We start from the raw sequence: 25,792 nt of genomic DNA, 5'->3' as shown, positions 1-25,792 counted from the left end.
TAAAAGACAAATACTTTGTGTTTTATGTTGATTAGTAGTATGAGTAGTATGAATAAATAAAGTACTAAGAGGTTTATATGCTGTTCACTTCTTTACTTCCCTCACAACACTTTTACATTACAAAGTAATGTTGAATAAAAACTTTTAAATGAGAAATTTAGTGCCAAGAATCAAATGCAAACATAACAGAAGAGCCTAAAATATTAGGTGCAGCTACTCTGACACTGGTTCACTTCTCTCTAAATTCTCACCATCATCCCAGTGATGGAAATAACCACGAATACTTATCCTGAGTGTTTTTATTGCTGTCCGCTATGATGTCTTTTATCCTCCCAACCCTAGTTGCTATGCCACAAGTGTGGAAATACAGAGAGCGTACGTCAAACAAGAATAAGCTCAGACTCAAGAGGGTAGAAGGTACTGAATCTCCTATTCTGCATAGATCCCTCCTGTTCTCATGATCTTATCATACAATCCTACCTGCACTGGGTAACTTGTATAGTAGGAATTATCGTGCATTTCAAGAGAAAAATACAAACTGCCTTCTAATAATCTGTGTGTAGATATACTTTGCCTCAAGTGATCGCAGTACAGAAGGCCCTCACTGTTACTAAACTGATATTTTATGCCATAAAGATCCCCTAAAGCTGAATGTATAGGATAAAGTGAGAAAAAGAACCCCGGAGAGTCTCGGTTAAGCGAGTACAGTATTTTTAGAACGAGGCACACAGCCTTTCTTTCACCCCTATGCTTGGTTTGATTCACTAATCAATTGATCAAACAGCGGCACTCGAGATGATGGAAGGCGGTGCTGATGAGCACACTCAATTTTATCCTGCCATCATGAGGAAGCACGTCTGCAATTAAGATGGACAGATGGCAGAGTAAGAGAGGGATGTAGATGTAGAGACAAAGAAGGAGGAAATGACAGGAGGCACTAAAACTGCTGTGTTTTTCGTGAGGCTCTCGGTCTCCTGGGAAGCCAAGAGGGCCCCGCAGACACACACGTGTTTTTATCACTGAGCCTCATTACCGTTGACATCTACACTGAGGGACAAGGATGCAAAATGCCACAGCACTTCAAGTGCTGCCTCATATTGGCTTCTTCAGAAGACCTGCTTTTGTTCTATTTTTAAACGGCGTGCCAATCCTTTGTTGTTTTGGGCCGTGTAAGTGAACGTTAAGATACATTTATGCAGAGCAACATCCCTGCACGAGTGATCAGCAGCTAACAAGCACACGATGTAAACCAAAACGCTTTCAGTTTGTGCTCACAAAACAGCATTTACCATCTCCGGTCGACTTGGTTTCCGCTGAAGGCAGCAACAACTAGATAAAACTAGATGTCCGGCGAGTTGCAGTGAATCCCACGACACGGCTGTTGGTTCCAACCATTCGAGCTTTCACAAACAAAACCATTTTTCCATTTTGCATCATTATTTATTCATAATGTAAGACTTCATGCCTTTATTACCTGCATTTCTTTTTAAAACTCTATTTACCTTTTAGGTTTACTTTCATCTCCACACTCCTGTTGTTGTCTGCTGCATAGTGATTTCATCAGATACCCTTGTATTCGGATTGCTGCCTCACATTTTCTTATCTGGCCCTGTCACTGCTCGGTGCCCTCTCTTCTGACATCATCAGCACTTTCTCGGTGTCCCTTGTAAAAATGTCGCTTGGCTTTATCATCAGCTCTGCCTGGCATTATTTTTTGTTTTTTTAGAGATGTACCGATACAGAATATAATGAAAAATGATAATTGTCTGTTTGTTATGGCTGAAACCGGTTTGATAGATGATAAATATTAATTCACAAATGCAAAAATGTGAGGAGGACGATCAATATATATTTATTTAATACAGCACAGTCTTCAGCATGCCTAGAATAAAGAACACACTTAATTAGTGTAACTGTCACAGACTGAGCAGATTTGTTTTAAATATGTCGACTAATTAATACCAGACCTTATCTCCATTTTGATGAATGCTGCAGAACCCTGGGAAAAACTTTAGTTGTTAGGTAATTGCTGTTTTTTATAACCAGGTACGTTTTTGACATATGACATATTAAAGTCTCTGCGGTTGTATTGTCCAGTGAAAATAATTGCCTTTATGCACAGTTTGAATTACATTAGTGTTGAGTAAGCATTTCTGGGCAATAGTTGATTGATGTGTCTCATCCCAACGCTGGCTCGGTACCAGCTACAAACCCGAAGCATCGTTATTTGACATCTGGAATGGGACCCAATACCAATCACCTACTCTTTCAAATATACTTGATTTTTGAGTCTCATTACCAGGTTGTCAAACGTAGACACTTTAGGTCTCACCTGAAAATGAAAATTCAGTCGATTTATCTTATCGGGTGAAGTTTCATAGACCACAAAACACTTTTGGAGCTTCACAGCAAAAAAACATTGCAGAATTCTCCTGAACACCTGTAGTAGATTTCGACATTAAATGGCTCCATATAGCTCGTCCAATTCTCCTGAATCCCTGAGATCCCAAATTGATTTGAGAGGACTTTATTTAGACCTTGTTTTTCAGCTTAAACCGTCACTGCAGCTGCTAAGCTAAAAGGGTTAGCACATACAGCGTCTGGAATGATCAATTTGGGATCATGGTGGCTTCTGGAGAATTTCATTATGCTGGATGAGCTGTATGGAGCTTTTTTTGTGTGTGTTTTCTTTTGGTTGTTTTTTATGCTGCAGTGCTGTTTTTACTGCAACGCTCCAGAAATATTATGTGTTCTACAAAACTACACCTGACTGTCTATTTGCATCACCTCGAGCTGGGTGAACTAATCCTGTGAGGCTCAATAACAGATGATAACTGATCAGAATTTCTCCCATTTGTTGGAACATGAAGTGACCCAGTACATGTGGGCCGCCACCAATCAGTCCAAAAGCTTTGTTTCGGACTGATTAAACTACAGGTCGATATCATACTCACGCTTAATGACGTAAAAATGAATCATTAGTTTATCCTTGTGGTTTTAGTTGTTTCACATCCTGATAAACATCCCAGCACAACATGGTGACACCTTCTATGTATCATGCAGTCTCTTGGCAAGTGTATTTCCAATTAGGGTGATTGAATTGATTTTGGGATCTGCCTTTGTGAAAGTCCTCTCATTCCTCTGCTGTCACCCACCATATATTCTCTCTCTCTCTCACTCTCTCTTTTCTTTGTCATTCTCTTTCCGTCTGTTCACCTTCGTTTTCCGTCATTGCTTTCTCTGAACCGGGAAAAGAGGAAAAAGGCTGCAGAAAGGTGCTGTTTTTGTCTCACTCCTCCAAGCCTATAATAACCACTTTTGTGTGTGCTTCTCTGTTTGCAGGAGAAGGGGAAAACAGACGGGAACATCGATCAATGTGAGTACACTTACTGTGTTCAAAGCAAACAGCATTTTTCAAAATATGCCATGTTGTGCTCCATGACGGTATGTTTTTTTTTTTTTTTTTTTTTTACTACGGCGGTTGTTCTGGCATGATGCACTTTGGTTCTGTGATTGCAGAGAAATGCTGCTGGGAAGTAATTCGAATTTAGATGGCTCCCATAAAAGCGGACCATGCAGCCCCGTTATGGAGAAAAACCTCTGATGATGATATAACTGTGACAATCTGAAAAAAATGGCCACTTATTACTGCATCACATTTATTGCTCCGGTGTCTTTAGAGGAAGCGTTTTTGATTTTGTTGAAAGCATCTCAGTTGTCAGTGCGCGCCACGATATCATCTAGCAGCCAGTTGTGTGACTGGCAGGCATCAGTTTGTTTATTCAGCTGCATTTGACACCATGTGGGGGAAAAATGATATAGTTTTTTTTATTAATAGCGTGAAACTCGACCCTACCGCGTCTCAACTCGGCGACAAAAAGCAGAAGCAGGAGAGAAATCACTCATTCCAAGCGACAACCCTTCTCAGTTGAAAAATATATTTATCAGGTGAATAATTATTCAGCTGTCAGCCATCTTCAGTCCCCTGTCAGAAATGATTAAGCAATGTTTGTTTGGCCTGGGCCTCATGGGCTGTTTTACACTGCGGTGATTGCTCAGACAGTTGATGCCCTGTAAAGAACATCATTCACATTCCTTGACTCTGGACTCCCTCCTAAGTCTGGCTGTAGAGACGCTGGCAGGGGGAGGGAGCCGAGCACAGTACCGCTAAGCTTACGGTCAGCGGTAAAACCCACTGTACCGTCTGAGCTATAGCTCTCAATACCAAATCAAAGTTTCTACTACTACCAAGTTATAGTATCAATTCAACAAACTGTGTCTTTGCACTTCACCTTTTTGTAGTGATTTTAGCCGAGCGATGTCGAAGTTCATGTTTGTTTTCTCTGCGAGCAGCCTTATCTCGCAGAAGTTTACCAAAGCGAGTATCTCTGGGAATTAAGTTCACAACTTTGTGTTTGCCCGTTTGACACTTTTGCTGTGTGTTTATTTTTATCTGTCTCAGCTATTGATTTTAGACCATATGTAATGATACATATTTTTGCTCTTGCTCTCAGTTAACCACCGAGAACTGGTCTCTTTCTTCCTCGTATTTTTATGTGCCGGGGGTTTGTGTTGTAAATGCCCAGTACAGGTGATGATGAAATTCAGTTCAGTGTTAAATGCAATCTATCACAGCGATCCTGGAATGATTGTTTTCAATGCAATCAAAGACTCGAGGTGTCAGAAGACGGGTTCAGTCCCCGGTTGTGGATATGATGGTCTCAACTGTTACATTTGCAATGTTTGTTTCCGATCCTGGGGGCTTTTCCATCACGCAGTTCCCTCGTTTCATATGAGTCGAGAGGCTGAGCTGTGTGAAAGGTGTTGTCATGTAACTGCATTGACATCATTCATGAAGCTGAAGTCTTTTTTTCTTTACTCCACGTTGTGTATGGCCGTGTGTAGCATTCACATGAGTTTTTCTCGGCGGCGTGTTTTGCTATATTGTCGTGCAGGACAGGGAGATTGAGCTGTTTGTGTGTAAGTTACTGTAACATCAATATTTTCAGGGCTGACTGCTTCCTATTTGACAAGTGACTTCCTCTGTAAGCATTAGGTCCATTATAATGTGTTGTCTTCATCTCCACAGTAAACCGCTGTTCCTCGGCTCGCAGCACCGAGCTCTTTGTTGCCTGCCTCTACTCGACTCAGACATGACCGAGAGGATTCCTTTTGTTCACGTTTATTATTCAGCATCTAGTGCTGCTTTACCTCTGGATGTTTGTTAGCTGATTTCTTTTTAACATTGTTAAAGTGGAGAACTGTAGCTTTCTAAGTGATGCTTTTTCTCTTTTTTATATAGCTTTTCTCACTGTGTGAACTTTCTTCTCCTGCTTCTTACAGTTCTGCTGCAGTAACACAAATCCTGCATTCGTCTAAATGTGGAAACCACTTTGTACTTCGACTGATGACAGTTGAACAACAATAATTAGGGCTTAGGTGCGTTTCTCTCTCTCTTGCCCTTCAATTGCTGTCGAGGGAGGAGGGTGTTTCAGTTGCGGTATTCAAACCAGCAACTTCCTGGATCTCTTTTTCTCTGTTAGGACTCCTCGTACGCTTCAGAATGATGTGAGTCAGTTCTCACAGTGTGTCATTACAATGGACAAGGTGATAATGGGACGTGATTTTGGCTGACAGTAACTTCTTCACATCGGCGGCGTGTTCGGCTGTGTTAATGACGTGTGTGATAAATGTGTCAGAGACGTCAGCGTGGAACAGCAACCGATGCTTTTAGCCACACTGTGACTTTGAGATCGGTTAGAAATGTGGCGTCAAATGAATCAATTCAGAAACACTTGCAGAACAGATGACTGAGTTGTAATATTATAAGCCAGAATACGATTAGTGTACAGTCGCCTTTGTCAGGTTTCGAAGATACAATTATGTACTTACACAACAGCATTTATTAGCAGCAGCAGACAGAAGTCACTGTTCAGTTCACACCTGAGTTTAGGAGTCACGGTACTGTTCACGTGGGTGTTGCAGTAGAATGTGTGTTAGCATGTTCAATTTTGTTTCCTGTCTTGCTGGAGGAGTCACGCTGGCACACTGCCACCGTGTTATCCGCAACTTTCTCTCCATTGCTGTCGTAGCTGAATGGCAACCAAAATAGTTTGCAAACAATGTTATTTTTAATTTATAGGACGCTGGTTGGTCCTCCTTTGCAGATCTGTGCTTGCAATAGTGTTGCTGACGGCGTAGCACTAAAAGTTTCCCTGCAGAACTTGTAAACCTGCACGATGAAGGTTTGGCATGAATACACAAACCGTTACAGCTGTTATTTGGTATCTATTTATACGCACCATGGTCGCATTGCAGCCCACAGACCAATTAGCCGCCAGTATCATAGTCAGTGTGCAATGTTTTCTTACTGTGAAGGTCAGTATTTATTACATTAAAACATCTAAAGGAATAACAAAATTTCCCTGTGTTTTCTTCTTCGCCTGGTCCAAGTAATGATCATTCTGTTTGTGTAAACAGATGTTTATAGGCTGTAACATATGCTGTTTGTCTGTTATGTGAGCCGTATATGTAGAGAACTTTCCATAGCACGTGCTAATGTTTATGCATGGGCAGTATTTGTTGTGCCATGTGTTGTCATTTATTGCAGGCGTCCTGAACATATTCGTGTTTTCCTCCTCTCGTACATAAGTGGATGACAGCATCAGTGGCAGGACAGGGAGTGCTGCTCAGTGAAAGGCTCTGCAGCACTGCTGACAGAATCTATTTCTATTGACCAAAAATATCCACAGCTGGGAATCAGACATATATAATGCAACATCACATTAATAGCTTCAGTCTGAGGTCTTTCTCACCACGTAACCTGATCGGGTTTTTACCAACTAGCAACACAAATCATGATGTTGTCTTCAGATTATGATAAATGAGGCTTTTGCTTTTTGTTTGGGTTTCACAGGTTTTTGAAGTGTCTCATGGTGAGGGGATCAGTGTATGGTTTGATAGGCTCTCACAGAGGCTATTTTTAATCTTGATATTTTCGTGGAAGGATTTTGCTAAGCACTGATGCCTCTTTCTTTGTACATGGTTTAATGATTTTTAACTTCACGAGTCAACAACATAAGAAAATATTAGATCTACGTGACTGATTACATGTACTGCGTGTCTGGAGCTTCATTTACAAAATTAAAAGTTTTACATGACATTTATTTCCATGAGAAGTATAGACTTGGATTTATATCTGCAACAAAACGATGTAAGCACCTTGAAGATGTTTTTGATAATATATATTCTACATTTATAAGGTGGTTAGTAGAAAAAGGTGACCAGCCGACACTTTGGCCTGTAATGCGTCTTCCCCATCATTTGACGACAGCCGCTTTAATGTTGTGAGCTTTTTTTCCCCACTTAGCGTGTGCTGATTTACCTCTTGAGACTAATTATCCGCCGCCTGTTTATATGCTAAACTAGATCCACTGTCAAAGTCAGACAGTTGCATTTCATTTTCTTGTTTTGCTCTCTCCTTTCCCTTGGATGATGATCAGTGTGGCTCTTCGGGATCGTCTGTTTTCTCTGCCATTGGCTGGTTGCTTTCCCCGTTTCGATTTTTCGTTATTTCAGTTGAGCTACCTTTTCTCCTTTTTTTCTTTCTCCTGTTGTTATGTCTCTACCTCAGTTCACTCTCCATTATTCTCTTAGTTTCACTCAACCCCTCTCTCTTTGGCAAACCTTGTATTGTGGCGTCTACGCTGCTCATGTTGAGACAATGACATTAATCAAATTGGCCTAGTTTTGCCTCTGGAACGCAGATGCTGGTGGTGAAATTTGCATCAATGCAGACATTGCATATGGAGGTTTGAAGCTAGCTTAGACAGAAGTCCTCTGTAGGTGACATTTCACTGGCTTGTGATGCACAGCCAGCCCGTCAAAATGTCAGTTTGGAATATATGCAGTCGTTGTCATCGGGTGTTCCTCTTTTCACAGTGTATTATTGTTGTCAGTGGGATCCATATGGGAAAAATTGAATATTGCCCATTTATCTTCCTAGGGAATTGTGATTAATTTGGCCTCGAGTGCTTAATTTATGAACCTTTGCAGAGGCCTAATCAGAGTTTGTTACCGTCACAAATTAAACAATGGGAAGAGGCAAAGCAAGTTAAGCAGTCCTGTGGTTCATTTAGATTGTAATTGGTTGAGAATTAGATGGGACAAGGTTGACAGAGAGACTCTCTAATAAGCAGCAAATGACTGAGGAGGAAGCTGGGAGGTGGGGGGAGGCGAGGAGAGAAGATAGTGGAGGAAGCTGAGAGAAACGCTAAGGGTGGGGGCGGTGAAAAATAGATTAGCTTGAAAGTCATCTCCCGGTGTAATTACTCAATCAAAGAAGTTGCCATATTGACTTCAACATATTTTGCCTGTCTGCTTCCCTGTCAATACAAAGAATATCTCAATATTTATAGCTTAATAATGCTAACTGAAATCAACAGATGGTGGTGACATCTCTACTTTGTTGTTGTATTTTAAAAACTGTCAGATGGCGAGTGTGTTTGTGTTGAGAGAGTGAGAGAGATTTAAAAAATATGAGATTCGGAGATACTTGGAGGAAGAGAAAGCAGAAGATAGACACTTTACACAATGAGAAGAGAAGGAGGTGAGAGAAATATCACACCACATGATAAAAGACAAGAAAAGAAAAATAAACAGGATAGGATGGAAAAACATTTGGAAAGAAGAGGACATAATCTTGTTCTCGCTGCACAAATCAGTTGATTTATTTTGATATTTAAGATTGACAGCACTTCCAAAATTGATATTTTCCTGAAGTCATCATGACCTGGACTGATTGTATTTAGATTTTGTTGTATACAGTGTCTAGGCCATCCTTCACCAGTCGTGAAGAATTGCTTTAACTGTGTGGGCACGCTGACTTACAACATCCTAAAGTGTCACATAATAAAACAGAAGATGACGAAAATGGGGTTTGTGACGCTGCATAGGCAAAAAGTGGTACACGTATGGAAGTCAGGATTAAAACAGCAAGCGAGAAAGCACACAGTATGAGGTGCCAAAAAAGCTCGTTGTATTTTTCTTCTGTTCCTCCTTAGTGCTAAAAGTTCCCCCTGGTGCCTCTCTGCAGATTTTTACCTGCCAATGTCTTGTCAAGTCAGTGGGAGGAAAATTCTGGCTGGTAAATACAGATGGTGATGTTGATAAATGCTCTTGTGACGAAAACAGTTAATATTGATTTAAAAGATGGATAAAAAATGAGTCCAGTGCAAAGTGTGAATGAATAGTCCCATTTTTTAAATGAATTTGTGGTGTCCAGGTGGAAATTCTACAGCAAGTAATGTCTGTATATGCCTGCAACTTTTATGAGAAAAGCGAAGTTGGCAATCATCCAGGTCATCTAACACAGTAATATCATAAGTTGTTAACTAAAGATAGCTTTAAAAAAGTGTGTTGACATTAAAAGAGGTCATATTATGCTCATTTTCAGGTTCATACTTTTATTTGGGGGTCTATTTGGGGGTTACAAAAACACATTATTTTTCTCATTTGGTGCATTGCTGCAGCATCCCTTGTCACACTGTGTCTCTGTTTTAGCTACAGAGTGAGACATCTCGCCTCTGCTCAATCTTTGGTGAGAGTTGCACATACGTGTTACTTAACGGGCAGGATGTAGCCAATCAGAGGCAGAGCAGGGCGGGTCATGCTGAGCAAGGTAGTGTGATCTAAAATAACGCCGCTACAGCAGTAGTATGTCTGCTGACTGCCTGGAGTGTTTATATTTATAATAAATATATTAAAATATATATTTATATAAAGCCTGTTAAATAGTGACACACATAAGTTACAGAACTTTGGGCTTTTTTACTATGCAGACCTTTTTTTATGCACAATAATGCCTCATAACACAATAAAGTAAAGGCAAAAACCCAAAAAGCATAATATGATCTCTTTAAAGAACTCATTAAACTTCTCCAGGTAGTGTATGTGTTAATATTTATTCAAGAGCAACATACTAACAGTCAAATATTTTGCATATACTGTTAAGAAAATGCCTTGCATACCATACTGTGTATGTATGAGATGAAAAAATGACTTGCATACCACTCTCTCTCTCAAGGTGGTACTTCATAATTTTTTACAAGGTTTGCAGGTTTTTAGAAAGTGCCGGGGAAGATGTGATGAGGAAACAAGATTACAGAGCAGATGTATAGTTAGAGATGTGACAGAGATCCAGGTACGATGCTGTATAATGCTCGTGGGAGGTGGAATGCCATCACCTCAAACTCTATTCGAGGCTGAGAAGAAAATCATTAAATCGCTCCGTGAGAAACCAAACCCACCCACATTTACATTTTCTCAGTTATGAATCTCTCACTTATAGAAGCAACTTAAATTAGAAGAACAATAGCTGCATTGAAATGCAGTGTATTTCACTGTGCTGTAAGTCTCAATGTTTCATCTCTTTGGATTTGTTTTTATGCATGTTCTCTACTGTACGTTCACACTTCATATGAGCTCTCATATGTAGGAATCTGTCACATGTAGATTACTCCTCCAGAGACGTCCTGCATAATTACAACGTGCAAAAAGAGTACATTTCCCAAGCCGAAAGTTGTAAGTCACAATCTCAGTCACATCGTAAATCTCTGTGAAATGTGATTTCATTAAGCTGCAGCGCAATAAAGATTACCAAGCGAAAAGTTCATTGAGGACTTAATCAAAATAGTAAAATGAAACAGGCTTCTCTAAAACCAGACCCCACCTTTTATAGACGTGGTTACAAAATTAGAATATCTTCAAGTAAAGTTATGATTTGCACCATAAATCTCACAATTTTCACATTGTCATGAACCTAAATTCGATCGGGGCTGGGAATTATGGCTCATTTCTTTCCTGATTTAATTCACAGGCGGCCAAAGTTTCACACTGTGATAATTTTTTGTCAAAAAGTCTGAAAGTCAAAGACAAAGGGGATTGTAGCAGCAGTGTAAGCTCCGTGTTGAGCGTGCCTGCAGATACCGCTGAAGGGCTTAAGGAGGGCACACAGCCTCTCCAGGGACCGAGAGGGACTGACAGTGGCACTCTGAATAACACTTTACTGTGACTGGGCCATGCTGCACCAGTGGGCCTACTTGGACATGCACACAAACACACAACCACACACACACACACACACACACACACATGCTGGAGTGCAGATACAAACTGAAAAACAGACAGAGGTTATATGAAGTAAGACAAACCAGCAGGCGACGGTAGACCTTTATTTAGAGGGGTAAGAGCATCCTCACAGCTTCCTTTGATCTTTAATGAGCCGGAGATACATCACTTCATTATAATGCTTTCCTATTTGGCGCAGGAAAACACGGCTAATGTGACAAGTATTTGCATACCTCCTGCAGAGAGAGAGAGAACATAAATGATGGCACTTTCCATAGGTTGAGCAAAAACTGACCCACTTTTTACACTTAAGAGATAAAGTTACAACCTTTCAAACTTAATTAGTGGTTGATGTGTGGTGTCCTGATAAAGAATTAGGGATGCTCAGTATGGATTTTTCTTTTTGGATACCGATTACAGCTAATTACCTCCTTCTCTTGGCCAATACTGATAAGATAACCGATAGTTTCACGTCATTGTATTGTAGAGGAAGGTCATAACCTCTAGTTTGTGCACACCTGAGGGTAAGAAGAGCTAATATGCAATGAGCAAAGATGAATGATTTAATATTGCAAAAGCTCGGATAGGATGTGTTGTCTTAAAACTGTCTAGACTTTATCCCTCCTCTCAGATCCCTTGTAGAATATGGATTGTGTTGCAAGTCTTTCTTTGAAACAGTAATAAACATCCACACCAGCGTGAGGTGTGGAGTTGTCTAGTAGGGTTGGTTACTGTTCACATCGACACTGGTACCAGTTCTGTACTGGTACCCAAAAGTACCTTTTGTTCTGTATTTTACTCTGAAAATGCCTATTAAGTTGTAAAAAAAAAAAAAAAAACAACAAGTCACCACATTTCACTGGCGTTGCTTCAAAGGAGGAAGCATTTCAAAGAGCTGGAAGCAGCTGGGGAAACTGTTTTTACTCTGTGCACCTTGTCTAACCTGGATAACTGGACTAAAATGTAGAAACTGATGGAATTTCAACACTGTATTGGACTGTATGTTGTTGTTGTGCCACTAAATAGTATGCAATTCACGCACTTTCAGTTTCATACTAAAGTTTTGCACATACTATAAGATCTTAACAATTGTTTTAGCATACTAAAAAATCATATTGGTAAGGACTATAGGACACAGCCAGTGGCAGAGTTTTAGCAAATGCTAGTAAAAATGCTAAGACAATGGAAAAGCCCAATTATCTCCAACTACAACTTCTTCAACAAGCTAATCAGATACATAGAGATGTCGATGAAGTTGTGGCTGTAGACTTGCTAACGTCAGCTGCTGGCTTCGAACATAGAACACTGTTTCGCTTTTTAGATACAGTGTATTTCATGTTTAACCAGGTGTTTCCTCAGGTGAGACGCATTACCCTGGTCTGCTTTGTATTTTATATAACAGATGTGTTGTCCTGACTCATTGCATCTTCTTCTTCTTCCTCTTCTTCTTCTTCTCCTTCTCTATTTATATAACTCCCATTATTGGACTGATAACTAATTAATTAATCAATGTATTTATTGGCCCAATATATATTATACATCCCTATAAAGAATAGTGCTGCTTTCCCTTTCTGTCTCGTTCTCTTGCCTCGTGCCCCTTTAGTTCCCTTGTGCTCCAAACACATGCCTATCTTGCCAGCGGCTGCCCCTGCCAAAGTCTTATTATCACGTTGATAGGGCCGACACTAATGATTGTTTTCATTAATTATCAATTATTTATTTAATTAACTGATTAATTTGTCAGTCTCTAAAATGTAAAAAAAAAAAAAATTATAGTACAGCTTTTCAGTTTCCCAAAGCCCAAGGTGACAACCGCAATTACTTGTTTTGCCCAATTTTCTGTTTATCAATTAATTAACTACTTTTGAGTGCTACAAATTGTGTTCAAAATCTCAGTCAAATTAAATATTTACTTTCTGATTATTAAGAGGTTTTGCTTAATAGGAAAGAACCAAACGACGCTACAGTATATGGCATTTTCTATAATCAAATCACTGTAATTATCTGTAATTCTGCCTATGCTTAATGTTTAACTCACTGGAGGTCAACTCCTGGATGATACCAGCTGCTGCTCTGCGAGTACAAGCATCGCTGCAAACCCTTCGGATCCATTCTTTACCTTCATCCCCCTGATTTTTACTGCCTTACCCATCAACAGCAGACGGCTTTATGAGCTGAGAACAAAAATGATTGCTTTTGAATTCAGATTATATGCCTCCGCGCTCAGCCCTTTCTTTTTCCCGTTGCTCCGTCTCTCTGCTCCTTCCCTCTTCCACGCTTCCAACACACAATCACACATACAAACACACTGGGCTGCACACACATTTATACACAATACATACTTTATGTGCCTGCTGGAGTTTGAGGATAAGTTATTATGATTTGGATCTCAACCAGCAAGGTCTTCAGTAGCACTTTGCAGAGGACAAGGTGTATTTGCATATCCCCGGGGAAGTGGAAATATTAATAAGCCGCTGTCAGGTCACATTTCTGTGACTCAGTAAACACATTCACTCTTACATACTTTCATATACCTCAGATGTCGTCAGCATTGTTCTCAAGTTCATACTGTTTTATCAATCACAAATATTTGCTTATGAGAGAGTGCTGTGTGTTTAAGTGTTTTAATGTGTCCTTATTGTAGATGGATTCTGTTGTTTCTGCAGGCTGGCTCAGGTGTTTTGATATTTTTAAGGAAAAAAGACAATTGTAGTAAGATTTGATATTTTCTCACGAGGGCATGCAAACTAGGATTCTGTCCAACTGTAACAAACCCAAAATAATTTTTTAAAGGTGGCATAAACTGCCATCGTTGCTGCCAGACAGCGGCATTATTATTGCCAGCAACTTGGGCAGGCTGGAACGATGGCCCCTCTGTCCTAGAATCTCAAATTGGATCGGAGACAGCTTACAATTATGAACGATACAAAGGTGCCCACCCTGATGAATTAGTCTCAGAGCTGAAGTGTCCAACATGCAAGTGCATTTAGAGATAGAGAGGCTTTTTATCTGTGAATTTGTTTTCTCTTCAACACATTATTGGCACACATCCTCCAGTAGACAAAGAAACACTTCTGCTCCTCTGCTGCAGTATTGAACGATTAATAAGTGGTTTGGTACAGGGTCCAAAATTATCACCTGCCACTTCCCAAACAAGGGTTAAAATCTACACTGGCAAGTCATATAAAGTAGTTCAGCTGCCATAGGTCATCGGCCATTGCAACATATTACAATTCCACCCTCCCTTTGGTTATCTATCAGTTTTTTTCCCCCAGGGTGACAAAGTCATGACCCTACTCTGCCTCTGATTGTCTAGTACTTGTTGCCCTCTTTGGTTTCAGCATGAGAAGTGTAACAGTAAGAATATCAGGGTAAACCGATCAGAGGCAGAGTAGGGTGGACCATATTGCCACCAAAAGAGATGCTTCTCTACAGGAATTTACTGTTGTTGGTATATATGGAGCTCATTTGGGACTATGTTGTAAAGGACTGCAAGCAACTAATGACTACTTCATTGAGGATTCATCTGCTGATTATCCTCTTCATTAACTGATTGATGTCCATACAATAGTAAAATCCTCAGAACGATTAAGAGTTAATAAATATTATTAAAGAAATAAGAAATAATAAAGGGAAAGCAACATATCCTGTCATTTGTTTTAGAGATGGTTGAAAATGTATTGGCTTGTACATTTATTTCTTTATTTTTTTCCAGCTGTTTACCAGCCGTGAGCAGATACACCATGAAGTTAATTTAGGACCCTGGTATGGTAGCTCCTGCTAGGACTGCATGTCATTGCCGGTGTAGTGCGTAATGGACAGTAGTGGACTATATTAGCAGGCAACGGGTCATCTGAGGAGACAGTTGCTACAAGGCAGAAAGCAAATGGATGATTGATTGTTCAACCAGGATGCTCAAGGGAAGGGCAGCAGTAACTACAAATAAACTATTCACCACTCAGTGCTATATATATATATATATATATATATATATATATATATATATATATATATATATATATATATATATATATATATACATATATATACACTTTGGTAACCAGATTACAGTCAGCTTTCTGCGGATTTAGAGATAATTACACGCGCCGATGCATCCTCATATTCAAAGCGATTAGATCCGAAGTCTGAGTAAAACTCAAAGAAGCCTTAAAAACTGTTTTCCACTGTTGAACATTTGACTTGTTTCTAAATTTAGGCACACTCGTGCTGTAACGAGAAGCTGTGCTCTTACTACAGAGCCTTGTCTACTCACAGCGCTGCCAGCCCTTCACACACAAGCCAAACAAGTATCTCTACTGCAGATAAAATAAGTCAGTAATGCATCTATGAATGCCAAGAAATCTGATTACTGACCTGTTGCATGTATATGCATGTTTATAATAGTCAGATTACAACAGTGCAGGTTTTAGGGCGTGACAAGTTTTCCTGGCTGGCTTCTTGTGAGCATGTAAAGATTTTGACTTATTTACCCTTAGTATTGTGTGTTGAAATGCGCCCTTAGGAAATTAAAAGCATTGCAAAGTACAGACTGACATTATAAACTGTTATTTTTCTTAGTGTCTTTGTTTGTGATCTGTAATTAGAGATATTTAGCATTTCAGCTGCATCACAGATCACATTCAGCCCTCTCTGTAGCCTCGGCCTTTATTTACAGTGCCCTTTCCTCCTCCCAACAGGTGAATAATTTTGCATACAGCACACAGCCTCAAATAAATCACATTTGTTTTCTGACCTTTTGAGCAGGGTCACTGAAGTCAGTCCCATGGACATTTGCTTCTGTGTGTCTCCTCTCTATGGCTTGTTTCTGTGCTCCCGGTCCTGCCCCTGTCTTTGTTTTCTTGCAGCCTGTATCAGTTCAGGTGTTACCTCTGCAGTCTCTGTCTCTGGTTTCATCCGCTTTCACCGTCTTAGAAACTGTTCAGTGTCAACAGTAGTGACTTCATTGTGATCCAAGTGCAATGATGGTCTCTGTTCTTGAGTTAAGGCATAAGTAGTCTCTAGTTGGTCCTATGTATCATTTCAAGTGATGCTCCACCCATGTTCTTACTGTCAAAATACACCTCTAGGCTTGAAAGTTGGCTGCTACAACTAAATAGTTGTTTTCCCCCATGGTCAGCTTTATTTAATTTCCATGTACTCATGGAAAATTGATAGAATTTCTTGCAGCAAAGTCACTTCTCTGCCTCCTTCTTATTCTGTGCAGTGCTCACCCAGTTAAGGGTGCAGCAGTACAGACCTTAAGGTGTTTAATGACATGACAAGTCCATCTGCTGGGGAAGGCAGCGAGATGTGGCTGACAGCTTGGGAATCACAGAGTAAATGGACCTCCTGACACACTATATTGTGCGGAGAGATTGTGAGAAACAACACAAACGCAAACATGCAGCAGTGAAAATATGGCAGATTTCCTGGAGGACCCTAAATAGTGTGATGTTGCTCTTTGCCGCCATCTGTAAGCTGGAGGCCATCAATGAGGTGTATTTTCATATTGTGGGTATCACTGTTTTTGAAAGTCATGATTTGCCAATTTTGGAAGAAAGATTTACAAATGACAAAAAGTGAGTTTGAGATATTCAGACGTGGGGTGGAAAGCTCGGGGCTGAGATGAAATAAACGAGACAACATTAAAAGCGGCGAGTCAGTGAAGAAAACCCAGACGGCGGTCACACTAGTGCACCTTGACAGGATGGAGTGATATGAAAATGAATCAAATGTGCTTTGAGTTGAATTTTAAAAAGGTTTTAATATGGCATTTGTATTTCCTACATAATTTTCCCTAAATATGACAAGCAATTACCATTGTCCGGGGTTTTGGCAGCATGAGCGAGCGGGCTCTGCCAGGATTCTGCCTTTGAGGGTGTGCTTTTAGAATTCAATATGCAATTTGAGATTTTCTCAGAAGCTCTTTGTCCACATCCACTCCTTTTTTTGTCAGTGACAAGACGGCACATAAAAGCACTGCAGCTGCTGTGATAGACAATGTGATCTCAACAAACTACTGTATACCCATATCCCGCAGAGTAAGAGTCTCCAGAAATAACCTCATAGACTCGAAGGATAGTGTGTGATCATTGTCATAGCATACATACAGGAATCTATTTTAAAAAATTGTTATGATCCCTGAAGCCTTTAGAAAATGCATGAAGATTAATGAGAATCCTATTGTGGATGCAATTTAAAAAACAAGTCAGTGAGGGAATGGCACCCGTGGCTAGGCAGGTGGGTTGCTTGTTCTCAGAAATATTTGCCACTTTTCTTTGGAATTAAATCACTGAATAATTTATTATTCAACAAATTTAAATGTAAAATGGCTCGGGCAGCCAGCTACCGAGGGAGAGAGCAGCACAGCAGCTGCAATAATAGCAAATATAACAAGCAGGATTTCTTTTTTTTCTCAAAGCGAGCCAAGGATTGTGTCGGTGTCCACCACAGTCACGAGAATCATGCATATGTAATGTGGTAAGGTCGCGGGGTCTGATGGAATGGAAGACAGGTCACAGGCCACGGGTCATTTATGTTATATTGTGAGCACTCATAGATTAATATGATGTCAGACTGTTAAATCATCTCATATAATCAACTTTTCCCTCATGATTAAAACTCCCATCAGGCTGGAGAGGTCAAAAAACTTCTTAGGCTTTTGTTTTCCTGTTTTGCTAATGGGTATTGTTATGAGAAATACATTATTAAGCAGGTAATTAAGACTCTCCTAGTGCAGCTCGTCACTCAAGCCTTGTTATATTAATCTTTTAATGAAAAAATAAAAATTTGATGCCTTAAATATCGCATCAATTTGACCAGTTTTATCAACCAAGATACTGAAAAATCGATATTTTTCAAGGTGTTCTATCAAAGTTGGAAATTAAAGTATTGTGAAAACACTATCTTGTCCACCTTAAGTTCACTTTAATCAGCATAAAGAGCCTAAACTGTACACACGATGCACTGCTACATTCACAGCTATAGCGTTGTGCTCATACTCATGGCAATAACAAATGTCATCATATCTCAACCCTGGATCATATTGTTACGCACACATTTATGTGTCATTCTTGTATCAGATCTGATTGGATCAAGTACTTTTCTGGGAAACAGTGCTCCCCAGATATCATATCATACTATAAGAGTGGCTGCTAGCATCACAATCATCGCCTGTAGGGATTTGCTGTGTTTGCCAAACAAAGTCAGCTGTTCTTTGGTTTAAGTGTATTGCACAAGATTCTGAGCTCTGAATGGTCTTTTTTCCCCACGAGCTGGAATCAGACAGCTGTGGCAGGCAAAGTGCTGCACATCAAAGTCCAGGGCGGAGTTTATGTGACGTTTTAGTTCGGCTCTTCATGCCCTCCTCTTTATCTTTCATTGTCTCCTCCTTCATATCTATTTTTTCCTGCCATCGTTTTGAAAGCGGCTTGTTGTAATGCATCAGCATCCTGTCGTCGCCGAGAGATTATTAATCTTCCTGAATTTTGCTTGTTTTTTGTAGCGACGCAGTTTTTTGATACAGCAGTCAGCCTTGTCTGAAAGAACAGGGTAAACATTTTAGCTTGAGGCTCGATTAGTAGTGTTTTGAATGATGTGTATTCGTATTTGTTTATGGCTGCACCTCTAAAAAGCAAGCATTCACGTATATACTGTATCAACGGACATTTAGCTATAGGCTGGTCACACCCAGACACATCTGTACACTGCTGCATTCAGACATCTCCCATATGCTCCTCTGGCACCTCCACCCTATATCTGAGCTGACCTCTTTTCCTCCCCTTAATTTCTGCTTTTAAAAAGTGGTCGTAAAAGATGTCTGCCGATGGGAGCCTGTGTCCTAACATTTAAATCAACAACCCTGAACACTTAAATGCACTATCCACACTTCTGAGAGTGCGCCCATGGTGCTTAAGTAGATGTAGAGTGCAAAGGCTAGGCTATTACTGGGAACAATCGACTTCATATTGTTAACGACAACGCACATTATTACTTTTACTTTAATCCAGCCTCAGTTGTTAATGGTGAGGGGGAAAAAAATCCATTCTTAGATGCATCACAATTATCTCTTGAAAGATTAGGTCCTGATGCAAAAAGTCAATAATCTGAAATTTAAAACCCAATTCTTGACATAATGATCGCCATTTACATTTTTTTAAGATAGATACGTTGCGGGTTTTCCCAACCAAGCACAGCACCCAAGTGTTTTTCACAGTGCCGTCTAGGACTGGTGCAACGCATCGACGTAATCAGTGTAATCGATTAAGTAAATACGTTGATTTACATAACATGCGTCAATGTGGAGGATGTAAGTAGTACCACTGCCATGCTAGGGCACTTGAAGTGGAAGCATCCTGAGGCAGCTGGATTCACATTGGATCAGGTGGTATGGCGAAAGCCGCAGGTTGGTGCGGTGGTGTGGGAGTGTCAGTCCATGGTCCGTGTGTGTGACGTGTTGGGAACCCCCGCTGATCAGTTTGCTGAAAGATGAAGCTGCTATGTTGTTGTGCGACTGGCATGCTGGCCCTACTAGTGATTGTTTGTCCTCAGCAACGGATTAAAAATAACAGTAAACAACCAGAATGAGGCAGATCATTACTGTGTTTTAAACTGGGGGACAAGACCGAACCGAAGTGGAAGTGAAAGTGAAACTTAACGCTACACTACACAGAGAAAAGTCTGTTGTTTTCCCTCTGTAGTATTTATCCATGCTAAATAACATGCCCTCCTGATCGCCAGCTTATGTGATTAGCCACTGTAAGGTGACGTGGGGCTGTGCTTCTCCAAAATTAAGTCCTGTTTACATTTTGTCCTCACCCAAATGTAATATATATTAGGATTACACAGATTTTTTGTTGGGGAATAATGACCTGCAGTGCATACTTTGTCATATTTGTTTGTTGATGATTAAAGATGATTGAAGAACATTTTGAAATATAAATGACAAGTTTTAAAACGTTATTTTGGGTAAATGTGTTGTTATATGAATCGATTAATCCAAAAAATAATCGATAGATTAAGCGATGAAAAAAAAAAATTCATTAGGTGCAGCCCTAGTGCCGTTGCTGAATGTCATTTATGATCTTGCCAGAGAGTCTGTCCTCTCACACACTCAGAGCGGACAGCAGAGCAGAGAAGCTGCAGTGATGATCAAGCGTGAGTTGATGACAACCAGAGGGTTAATCAGAAAAGCGATATTTTCACCTGTTTGTTGTTTCACACAACCACAGTGTGTTTGTTGAGCTAATTGTGAACCGTCACAAAGAAGCTAAAATTAAAGCTGTCTGCATGTTTATGTCTGTATACTGTCTCTCTTAAAATGCAGCCAGTTCTTGTACACTTGAGATGGCAGCCTCGCTCTAAACCAGCCCCTCCTCTCTGGACCATCATTGTGTGCAGGCAGTGAATCACGTCAGCAGCAGAGGGAACAGTACAGAGGACAGGAGGATGGACTGATAATGACTTATGTCTCTATTCCTCATTATTTCTTAACTTCACTCAGTAATTTGATGTCTGTCCTATTTGTGTAAAGAGACTGCTGCTGAGTACTGATCTACTGAGTCTAAGTTTTCAGCTCATTGTAGAGTTGTGATCCAAAACCCTGAGGCAGGTAAAGTCCAATTAACATAAGGTGATAAATAAAAACACAATGAAGATAAGCAGGTCAATACTGTCTTGAAAATAACCGGCTCTCCAAACGATATGAAATCATCTCATTCTATTCCATTTCCACATGCAAGTCTGGAAAACATTAAAACTCTCCAATATTGTTTTTGTTGGAAAGTGCCAGGCTCGTGATGCCTGCTGATCTGAGCGATACTTTTATGTTAATTTACAGTCACAGTCCAATCTGCTCCCTGTGAGCGCTGCAGTTGCTGGGACAGATGTTTGTTGGGGCAGACACACACATTTTTAAAGTTATTAAATAAACAAATCTTGATATTTGAAATCGACTGGCATGACAATACTGATTGCGGTTATTGCCCCTTATATCATCAGATGTGGGACACTTCCAAATCGCACCCAAAGCCAAATACCAAATTTGAATATATTCATTATACTGTATGTGATTTTGTTTTATTGGCCAAAGCAAACCTCCCAGACTCCAAAAATACTTTATTTGGTTACTTTTTATTTCCTTGGAATCTTTCATTCAGACAAGATGTGTTTTGGACACATAGTCAGATCAAATCAATACAAACAAACACATGTAATCAATAATAATCACTATATTATCCCAGATGTTATCGACAGTATCTCTGTATTTCTTTGTTTGTGTGGCTTTGTGTAATTGTTAATTGGTCCCAAGGTTTTATGAACATTCCAATATTGATGGTAGAAGATAAAAGCTGACTTTTGTCATCATCATTGTCATAATTACAAAAAAACAAATTAAGAGACAGTCTGAACATTTAGTATTAAAAGAGGGAATTTAAATTTAAAGAAAGAGATGCAACACTAGGAGTACGTGTCATTCACTTGAGTGCTAGTAATGAGACGTTTCCTTGTATCTGAGGATTTCTCTATCTTGCACAATTGAAATCCACTGAATAGCAAATTGTCATCAGCAATTGGATTTTGTGGTTTTCCATACAATTTCACACGTTAAAAAAAAAAATCCTAAAACTTTCCTTACAGCTCATGACAAAGACGAGCTGAAGAGGCAATCTCACTGACGGATAAAATATCCCTCACATCTCAACTGCTCTCTTAGGGGATAGATACGGTCTCCAGTCATATTCAGGAAATGCATTTCATATTCACATACAAATGGAGCAATTTGTGCAAATAGCATGCGTAATAGTGCCGACTCCCAGGTGCATGAGCGACGGCCGGGCCCTGGAGGAGAGGCTCTTCACCCCAAATGCATCAGCAGCGAAACCCCAAGCCCACAGAAATAGGGCAGTGAATGAATTAGGGTGTCATTGGTTAAGGACATCAGTGAAGAGAGAGAGAGAGAGAGAGAGAGGGAGAGAGAGAGAGAGAGAGAGAGAGAGAGAGAGATCTGTAATGAAATTGCTACTTGCCATACTAAGCAGGAGCAGCGAGTATAGTGTGAAATCAGATAGAGCTGGCTGTAGCTGGCGTGGTTATTTTGACGTGTCGGAGTGAGCTGTCTCTCAGTGAGCTAAGTGATAATTCAGCTGTCATTCTGAGGAGGAGGCGATAAATAACAAATTTCTCAGATGGTTGAAAGAGGGGCAGGGATCAGAGTAATCAACCTCAACCTTGCTTTCTGATAACACTAATTAAAGACAAATTAACGTCAGATGTACACCTGCGAGCGGCACTTCGCATGTTTTTGTTGTTCCTCAAAGCACCGCCGTCTCATTAAAATTCTGTCTGAGATTTTTGAGAGGAATCAGATTGAGAACATGTTTATGAAGGCAAACAGTCTTCTCTAAGCTCTTTACTTCATAGCCAGGGTTGAGTTTTTGATTTTGATTTGATTTTTTTGTCTGTATAAGCAAAGGTCAAGTCAGTCAGTTTTTAAAGCTTAGAGGCTGATCATTATTCAATACTCTATTAATAGTGTTATGTAATTTCAGTGTATAGGCCTAAGAATTTAAAGGGCATGACAAGACCTTGCTGTTTCTGTCTGAATGTTATTTCATTTTTAAAAACATTTTCTTCATTGACATAATAATCCATTCCATGTGTGTTGACTGATTGACCTGCAGTATGTTTAACATCCTGAAAGCTTCAGGATTTATAGGTTTTTTGATTAGGAAAGTGTTGCTGAATTCTCTGACAGTTGTTCCTGTGGCAAACCTGATCCACCTGCTCTTTAAAGAGCATATAACATCGCACAGGTCTTGCTCAATATCTCACCTATACGTCAGCGTCAGGCCCAACAATTGCAAAAAAAAAAGGTCATAGGTATTTTTAATGACATTTTAGAGTTTGTAACTTCCTGGAAAAATTATGAAAATGAAATGATGACTCATCCTCCATCTGGAGGCGAGTGCTCATTTGCATCCATGCAACGCTCTCTTACACAACTTAATAACTTAAACAAAAACAAAAAAAAAGATTTAAAAACTTTTAGGAAAACACAACTTTAGAACTTTATTCGCTGATTTGGATAAAACTGCATCGTATTTTCCAGAGAAGTATTTTCTGCTGTCCTCTGACTTCCCTGATGGACTCATACCACTAGCTTTGTTGCTGAATTGTTCGCTAACTGCTGCTAGATGTAGCTGCCGTGAGCTAGTTAGCTGCCCTATTTGCTGACTCAGCTCCAGGGTGCCAGGAGCCAAACCGAGCGAGGAAACCACCATATTCCCTCGAGTCAAACTGGTCCCGTCTTCTTGCGGTATGTGTTGTTCTGTCCTGCTCTGGCTGTGTCCACCGCTAGCTCCGTGGTGGGTGAGTGGGCTAACACACATTTAGCATTTGGCTACTGTAAATGCCAGTTAATGTTCGAGACAAGCCTTCCCTAAGCTGCCTGTTTTTTATAAGAAACACATTGTGACTATGTTGAAGCAAATAGCACTCCACTAGTCTTTAATCAACATTTATTAGCACAGAAGTTAAAATATTTACATTTCTCAATTATGCACTAGAGTAAAATGTACTTTGTCCGTTTTTTCTATCTTTTTCTGGTCATTGTGCAATTCATCTCCTGAATGTAACCTCAATAATTTAATGACGAACAGTGCTTTGGTACAGGCAGACCTAATTTGCATCTATTATAAATGGGAAGGATAATGACCAGCCGTAGGAATGGAAGTAATCTACTAAAGGGTTTGTACCTACACAGGACAACCCACGATGCAGTACAGTAAAAAAAAAAAAAGAAAAAAGAACTCATTACACAGGCATTTGTTATTCAGAGTAGGTGTTCCAGAGCCGTGACCTTAATCACAGTTTACCATCATTTTCAGATGGCTTTGATGATGGCATATGCATTCATAGTAGCACCGGCAACTGTAGACAACCAGCCTCTTGCTTTGTTTTCTGTAGCTCGACTCAGTCTCACCCACTTCCCCGGTCTGCAACTGCTGCCTCTTTTTCCTGCTTCTTTCTGTACCTCTCACTCTATTTAACATCCATATTTTATTTTTTTTTGTCATTTGTACATACATTAACCCAGAGGGAGCAAGTAAATACACTATTCTCTCAAATACAGTTAGATACAGATTCAGACTGAGCACCTCAAACTAGATTTTCCAGTGCTGAAGTTGCATCATTATGCAGCCATCTGCATAAAAACACTTTTGACACAATCGCGTAATCAAGGTGTATCTGCCTTCACAATACAGTATGTAAATTCATGCTAACGACTCTGAATCCTTCTGTTATTTCTGTTTTAGATAATAATCATTGAATCAGAATCATAATGACCTCAATCCACTTAATTCTTCACAAAATGTACTTGGAGTGTTTTTTTTAAATACACAGACAACCCACAGTCCTCTCGCCCATTCAGAGTTTCATCTCACAAAAGTCAATTGAATGTTTTTAGGGATCAGTAGAAGATATACTGATAAAAAGGGTTCATGGATGCTTTAAATGGGCTGAGGAGTTTAACGGTTCCCCAAAACCATCAAACTTTTATCCACAATGGTGTAATGTTTGTTAGAGAGTTATATCGTTGGACCAAGGTCACATTGCACGATTAATATCCATCTTATTCCTTGTAACCGTGTAGTATTAAACACCCCAATTAAAGGCTTCTTTGCTCGTCGACCTAGCTGTTCTGGTTGCAGTGGATCTGTCTTTCATCTTTGGATCAGTACTAAGCAGATAACAATAGTGTCTTTGTATAAATGGGCTGGTATCCTTTGATTGACATCATTCTGAACAAATACACAGTATTTAAAAGAGAGACTCCAGCAGTAAGTAGACTGAGAAAAGTCCAAGAAACCCATTGTCAATCCTAACAGTGAGAAACATGCAGAAGCCAAGGTTTTTACAGACACATCAAATGGTATTAGTCCAGGTTCTTTTGTATTTTTCTTCCCTTTTTTCTCAAACGTTTCCTAGTTCCTTCTGAGAGAAAGCTAATTTGTATACAGGTACATTGTTTATTCTGATGCCAATAAAGAGATTTTAGGTAAATATTAAATATTTATACTCCTGTCCAAATGGATTTGCGGTTGCAGTCTTCCAATCTCCTTCTTTGTGGAAGGTGTAATTATTCATGCATGGAAATGCCACTTTCTTTGTGTGTGTGTGTGTGTGTGTATATATATATATATTTCTCAGTATGGCCTTGAGTGTTTCTCTGTGTGTGCTTGGGTGTGACTGAATGCACATGTATGGAGACGGGCTGTCAAACTGTTTAAAAATATATGAATCTCTCTTAAGTCCTCCCCTGAGACATGCCGGGCTGTATCAAGAGTGATGTCAACAGACTTCTGACGAATTAAAGATTAGGACGTGACCACACAGTGTCTGATCAATATTTCATTACCTCGCACACTGTTTTCTTATTATTTCTCCTTAATGTGCATTCGTCTAAATACACCCACTTATACTGTCACTCGTGCTGCTTTACTGGATTTCTCGGAGGCAGATCATCACCCAACCTGACCCACCAGATGGTTTGTTACACAGAACCATATGATGCAGCAGGAGAGCGCTACCAGCCCAGTCAGTTGGTAAATCAAAGGGTGAAGACTTTTCCATTTAGAAAAGCCTTCATTCGTCCAATGAAGAA

At 39.9% G+C, this 25,792-nt stretch overlaps 1 protein-coding gene across 1 annotated transcript in view; it reads left to right on the top strand.

Annotated features, from left to right (window-relative positions):
- The window catches only part of fstl4 (follistatin-like 4), a 196,780-nt gene that overhangs the window by 8,668 nt on the left and 162,320 nt on the right, over positions 1-25,792 (top strand). Inside the window, exon 2 of the mRNA XM_073478835.1 lies at positions 3,343-3,376. Coding sequence (XP_073334936.1) covers positions 3,343-3,376 — 34 coding nt within the window. The remainder of the gene's footprint in view (positions 1-3,342; positions 3,377-25,792) is intronic.

The sequence above is a fragment of the Pagrus major genome, chromosome 13, assembly GCF_040436345.1.
Source record: "Pagrus major chromosome 13, Pma_NU_1.0".
NCBI classification, from domain to species: domain Eukaryota; kingdom Metazoa; phylum Chordata; class Actinopteri; order Spariformes; family Sparidae; genus Pagrus; species Pagrus major.
Note: the sequence above shows the minus strand (reverse complement) of the source record. Positions and strands in the feature narration are given on the sequence as shown.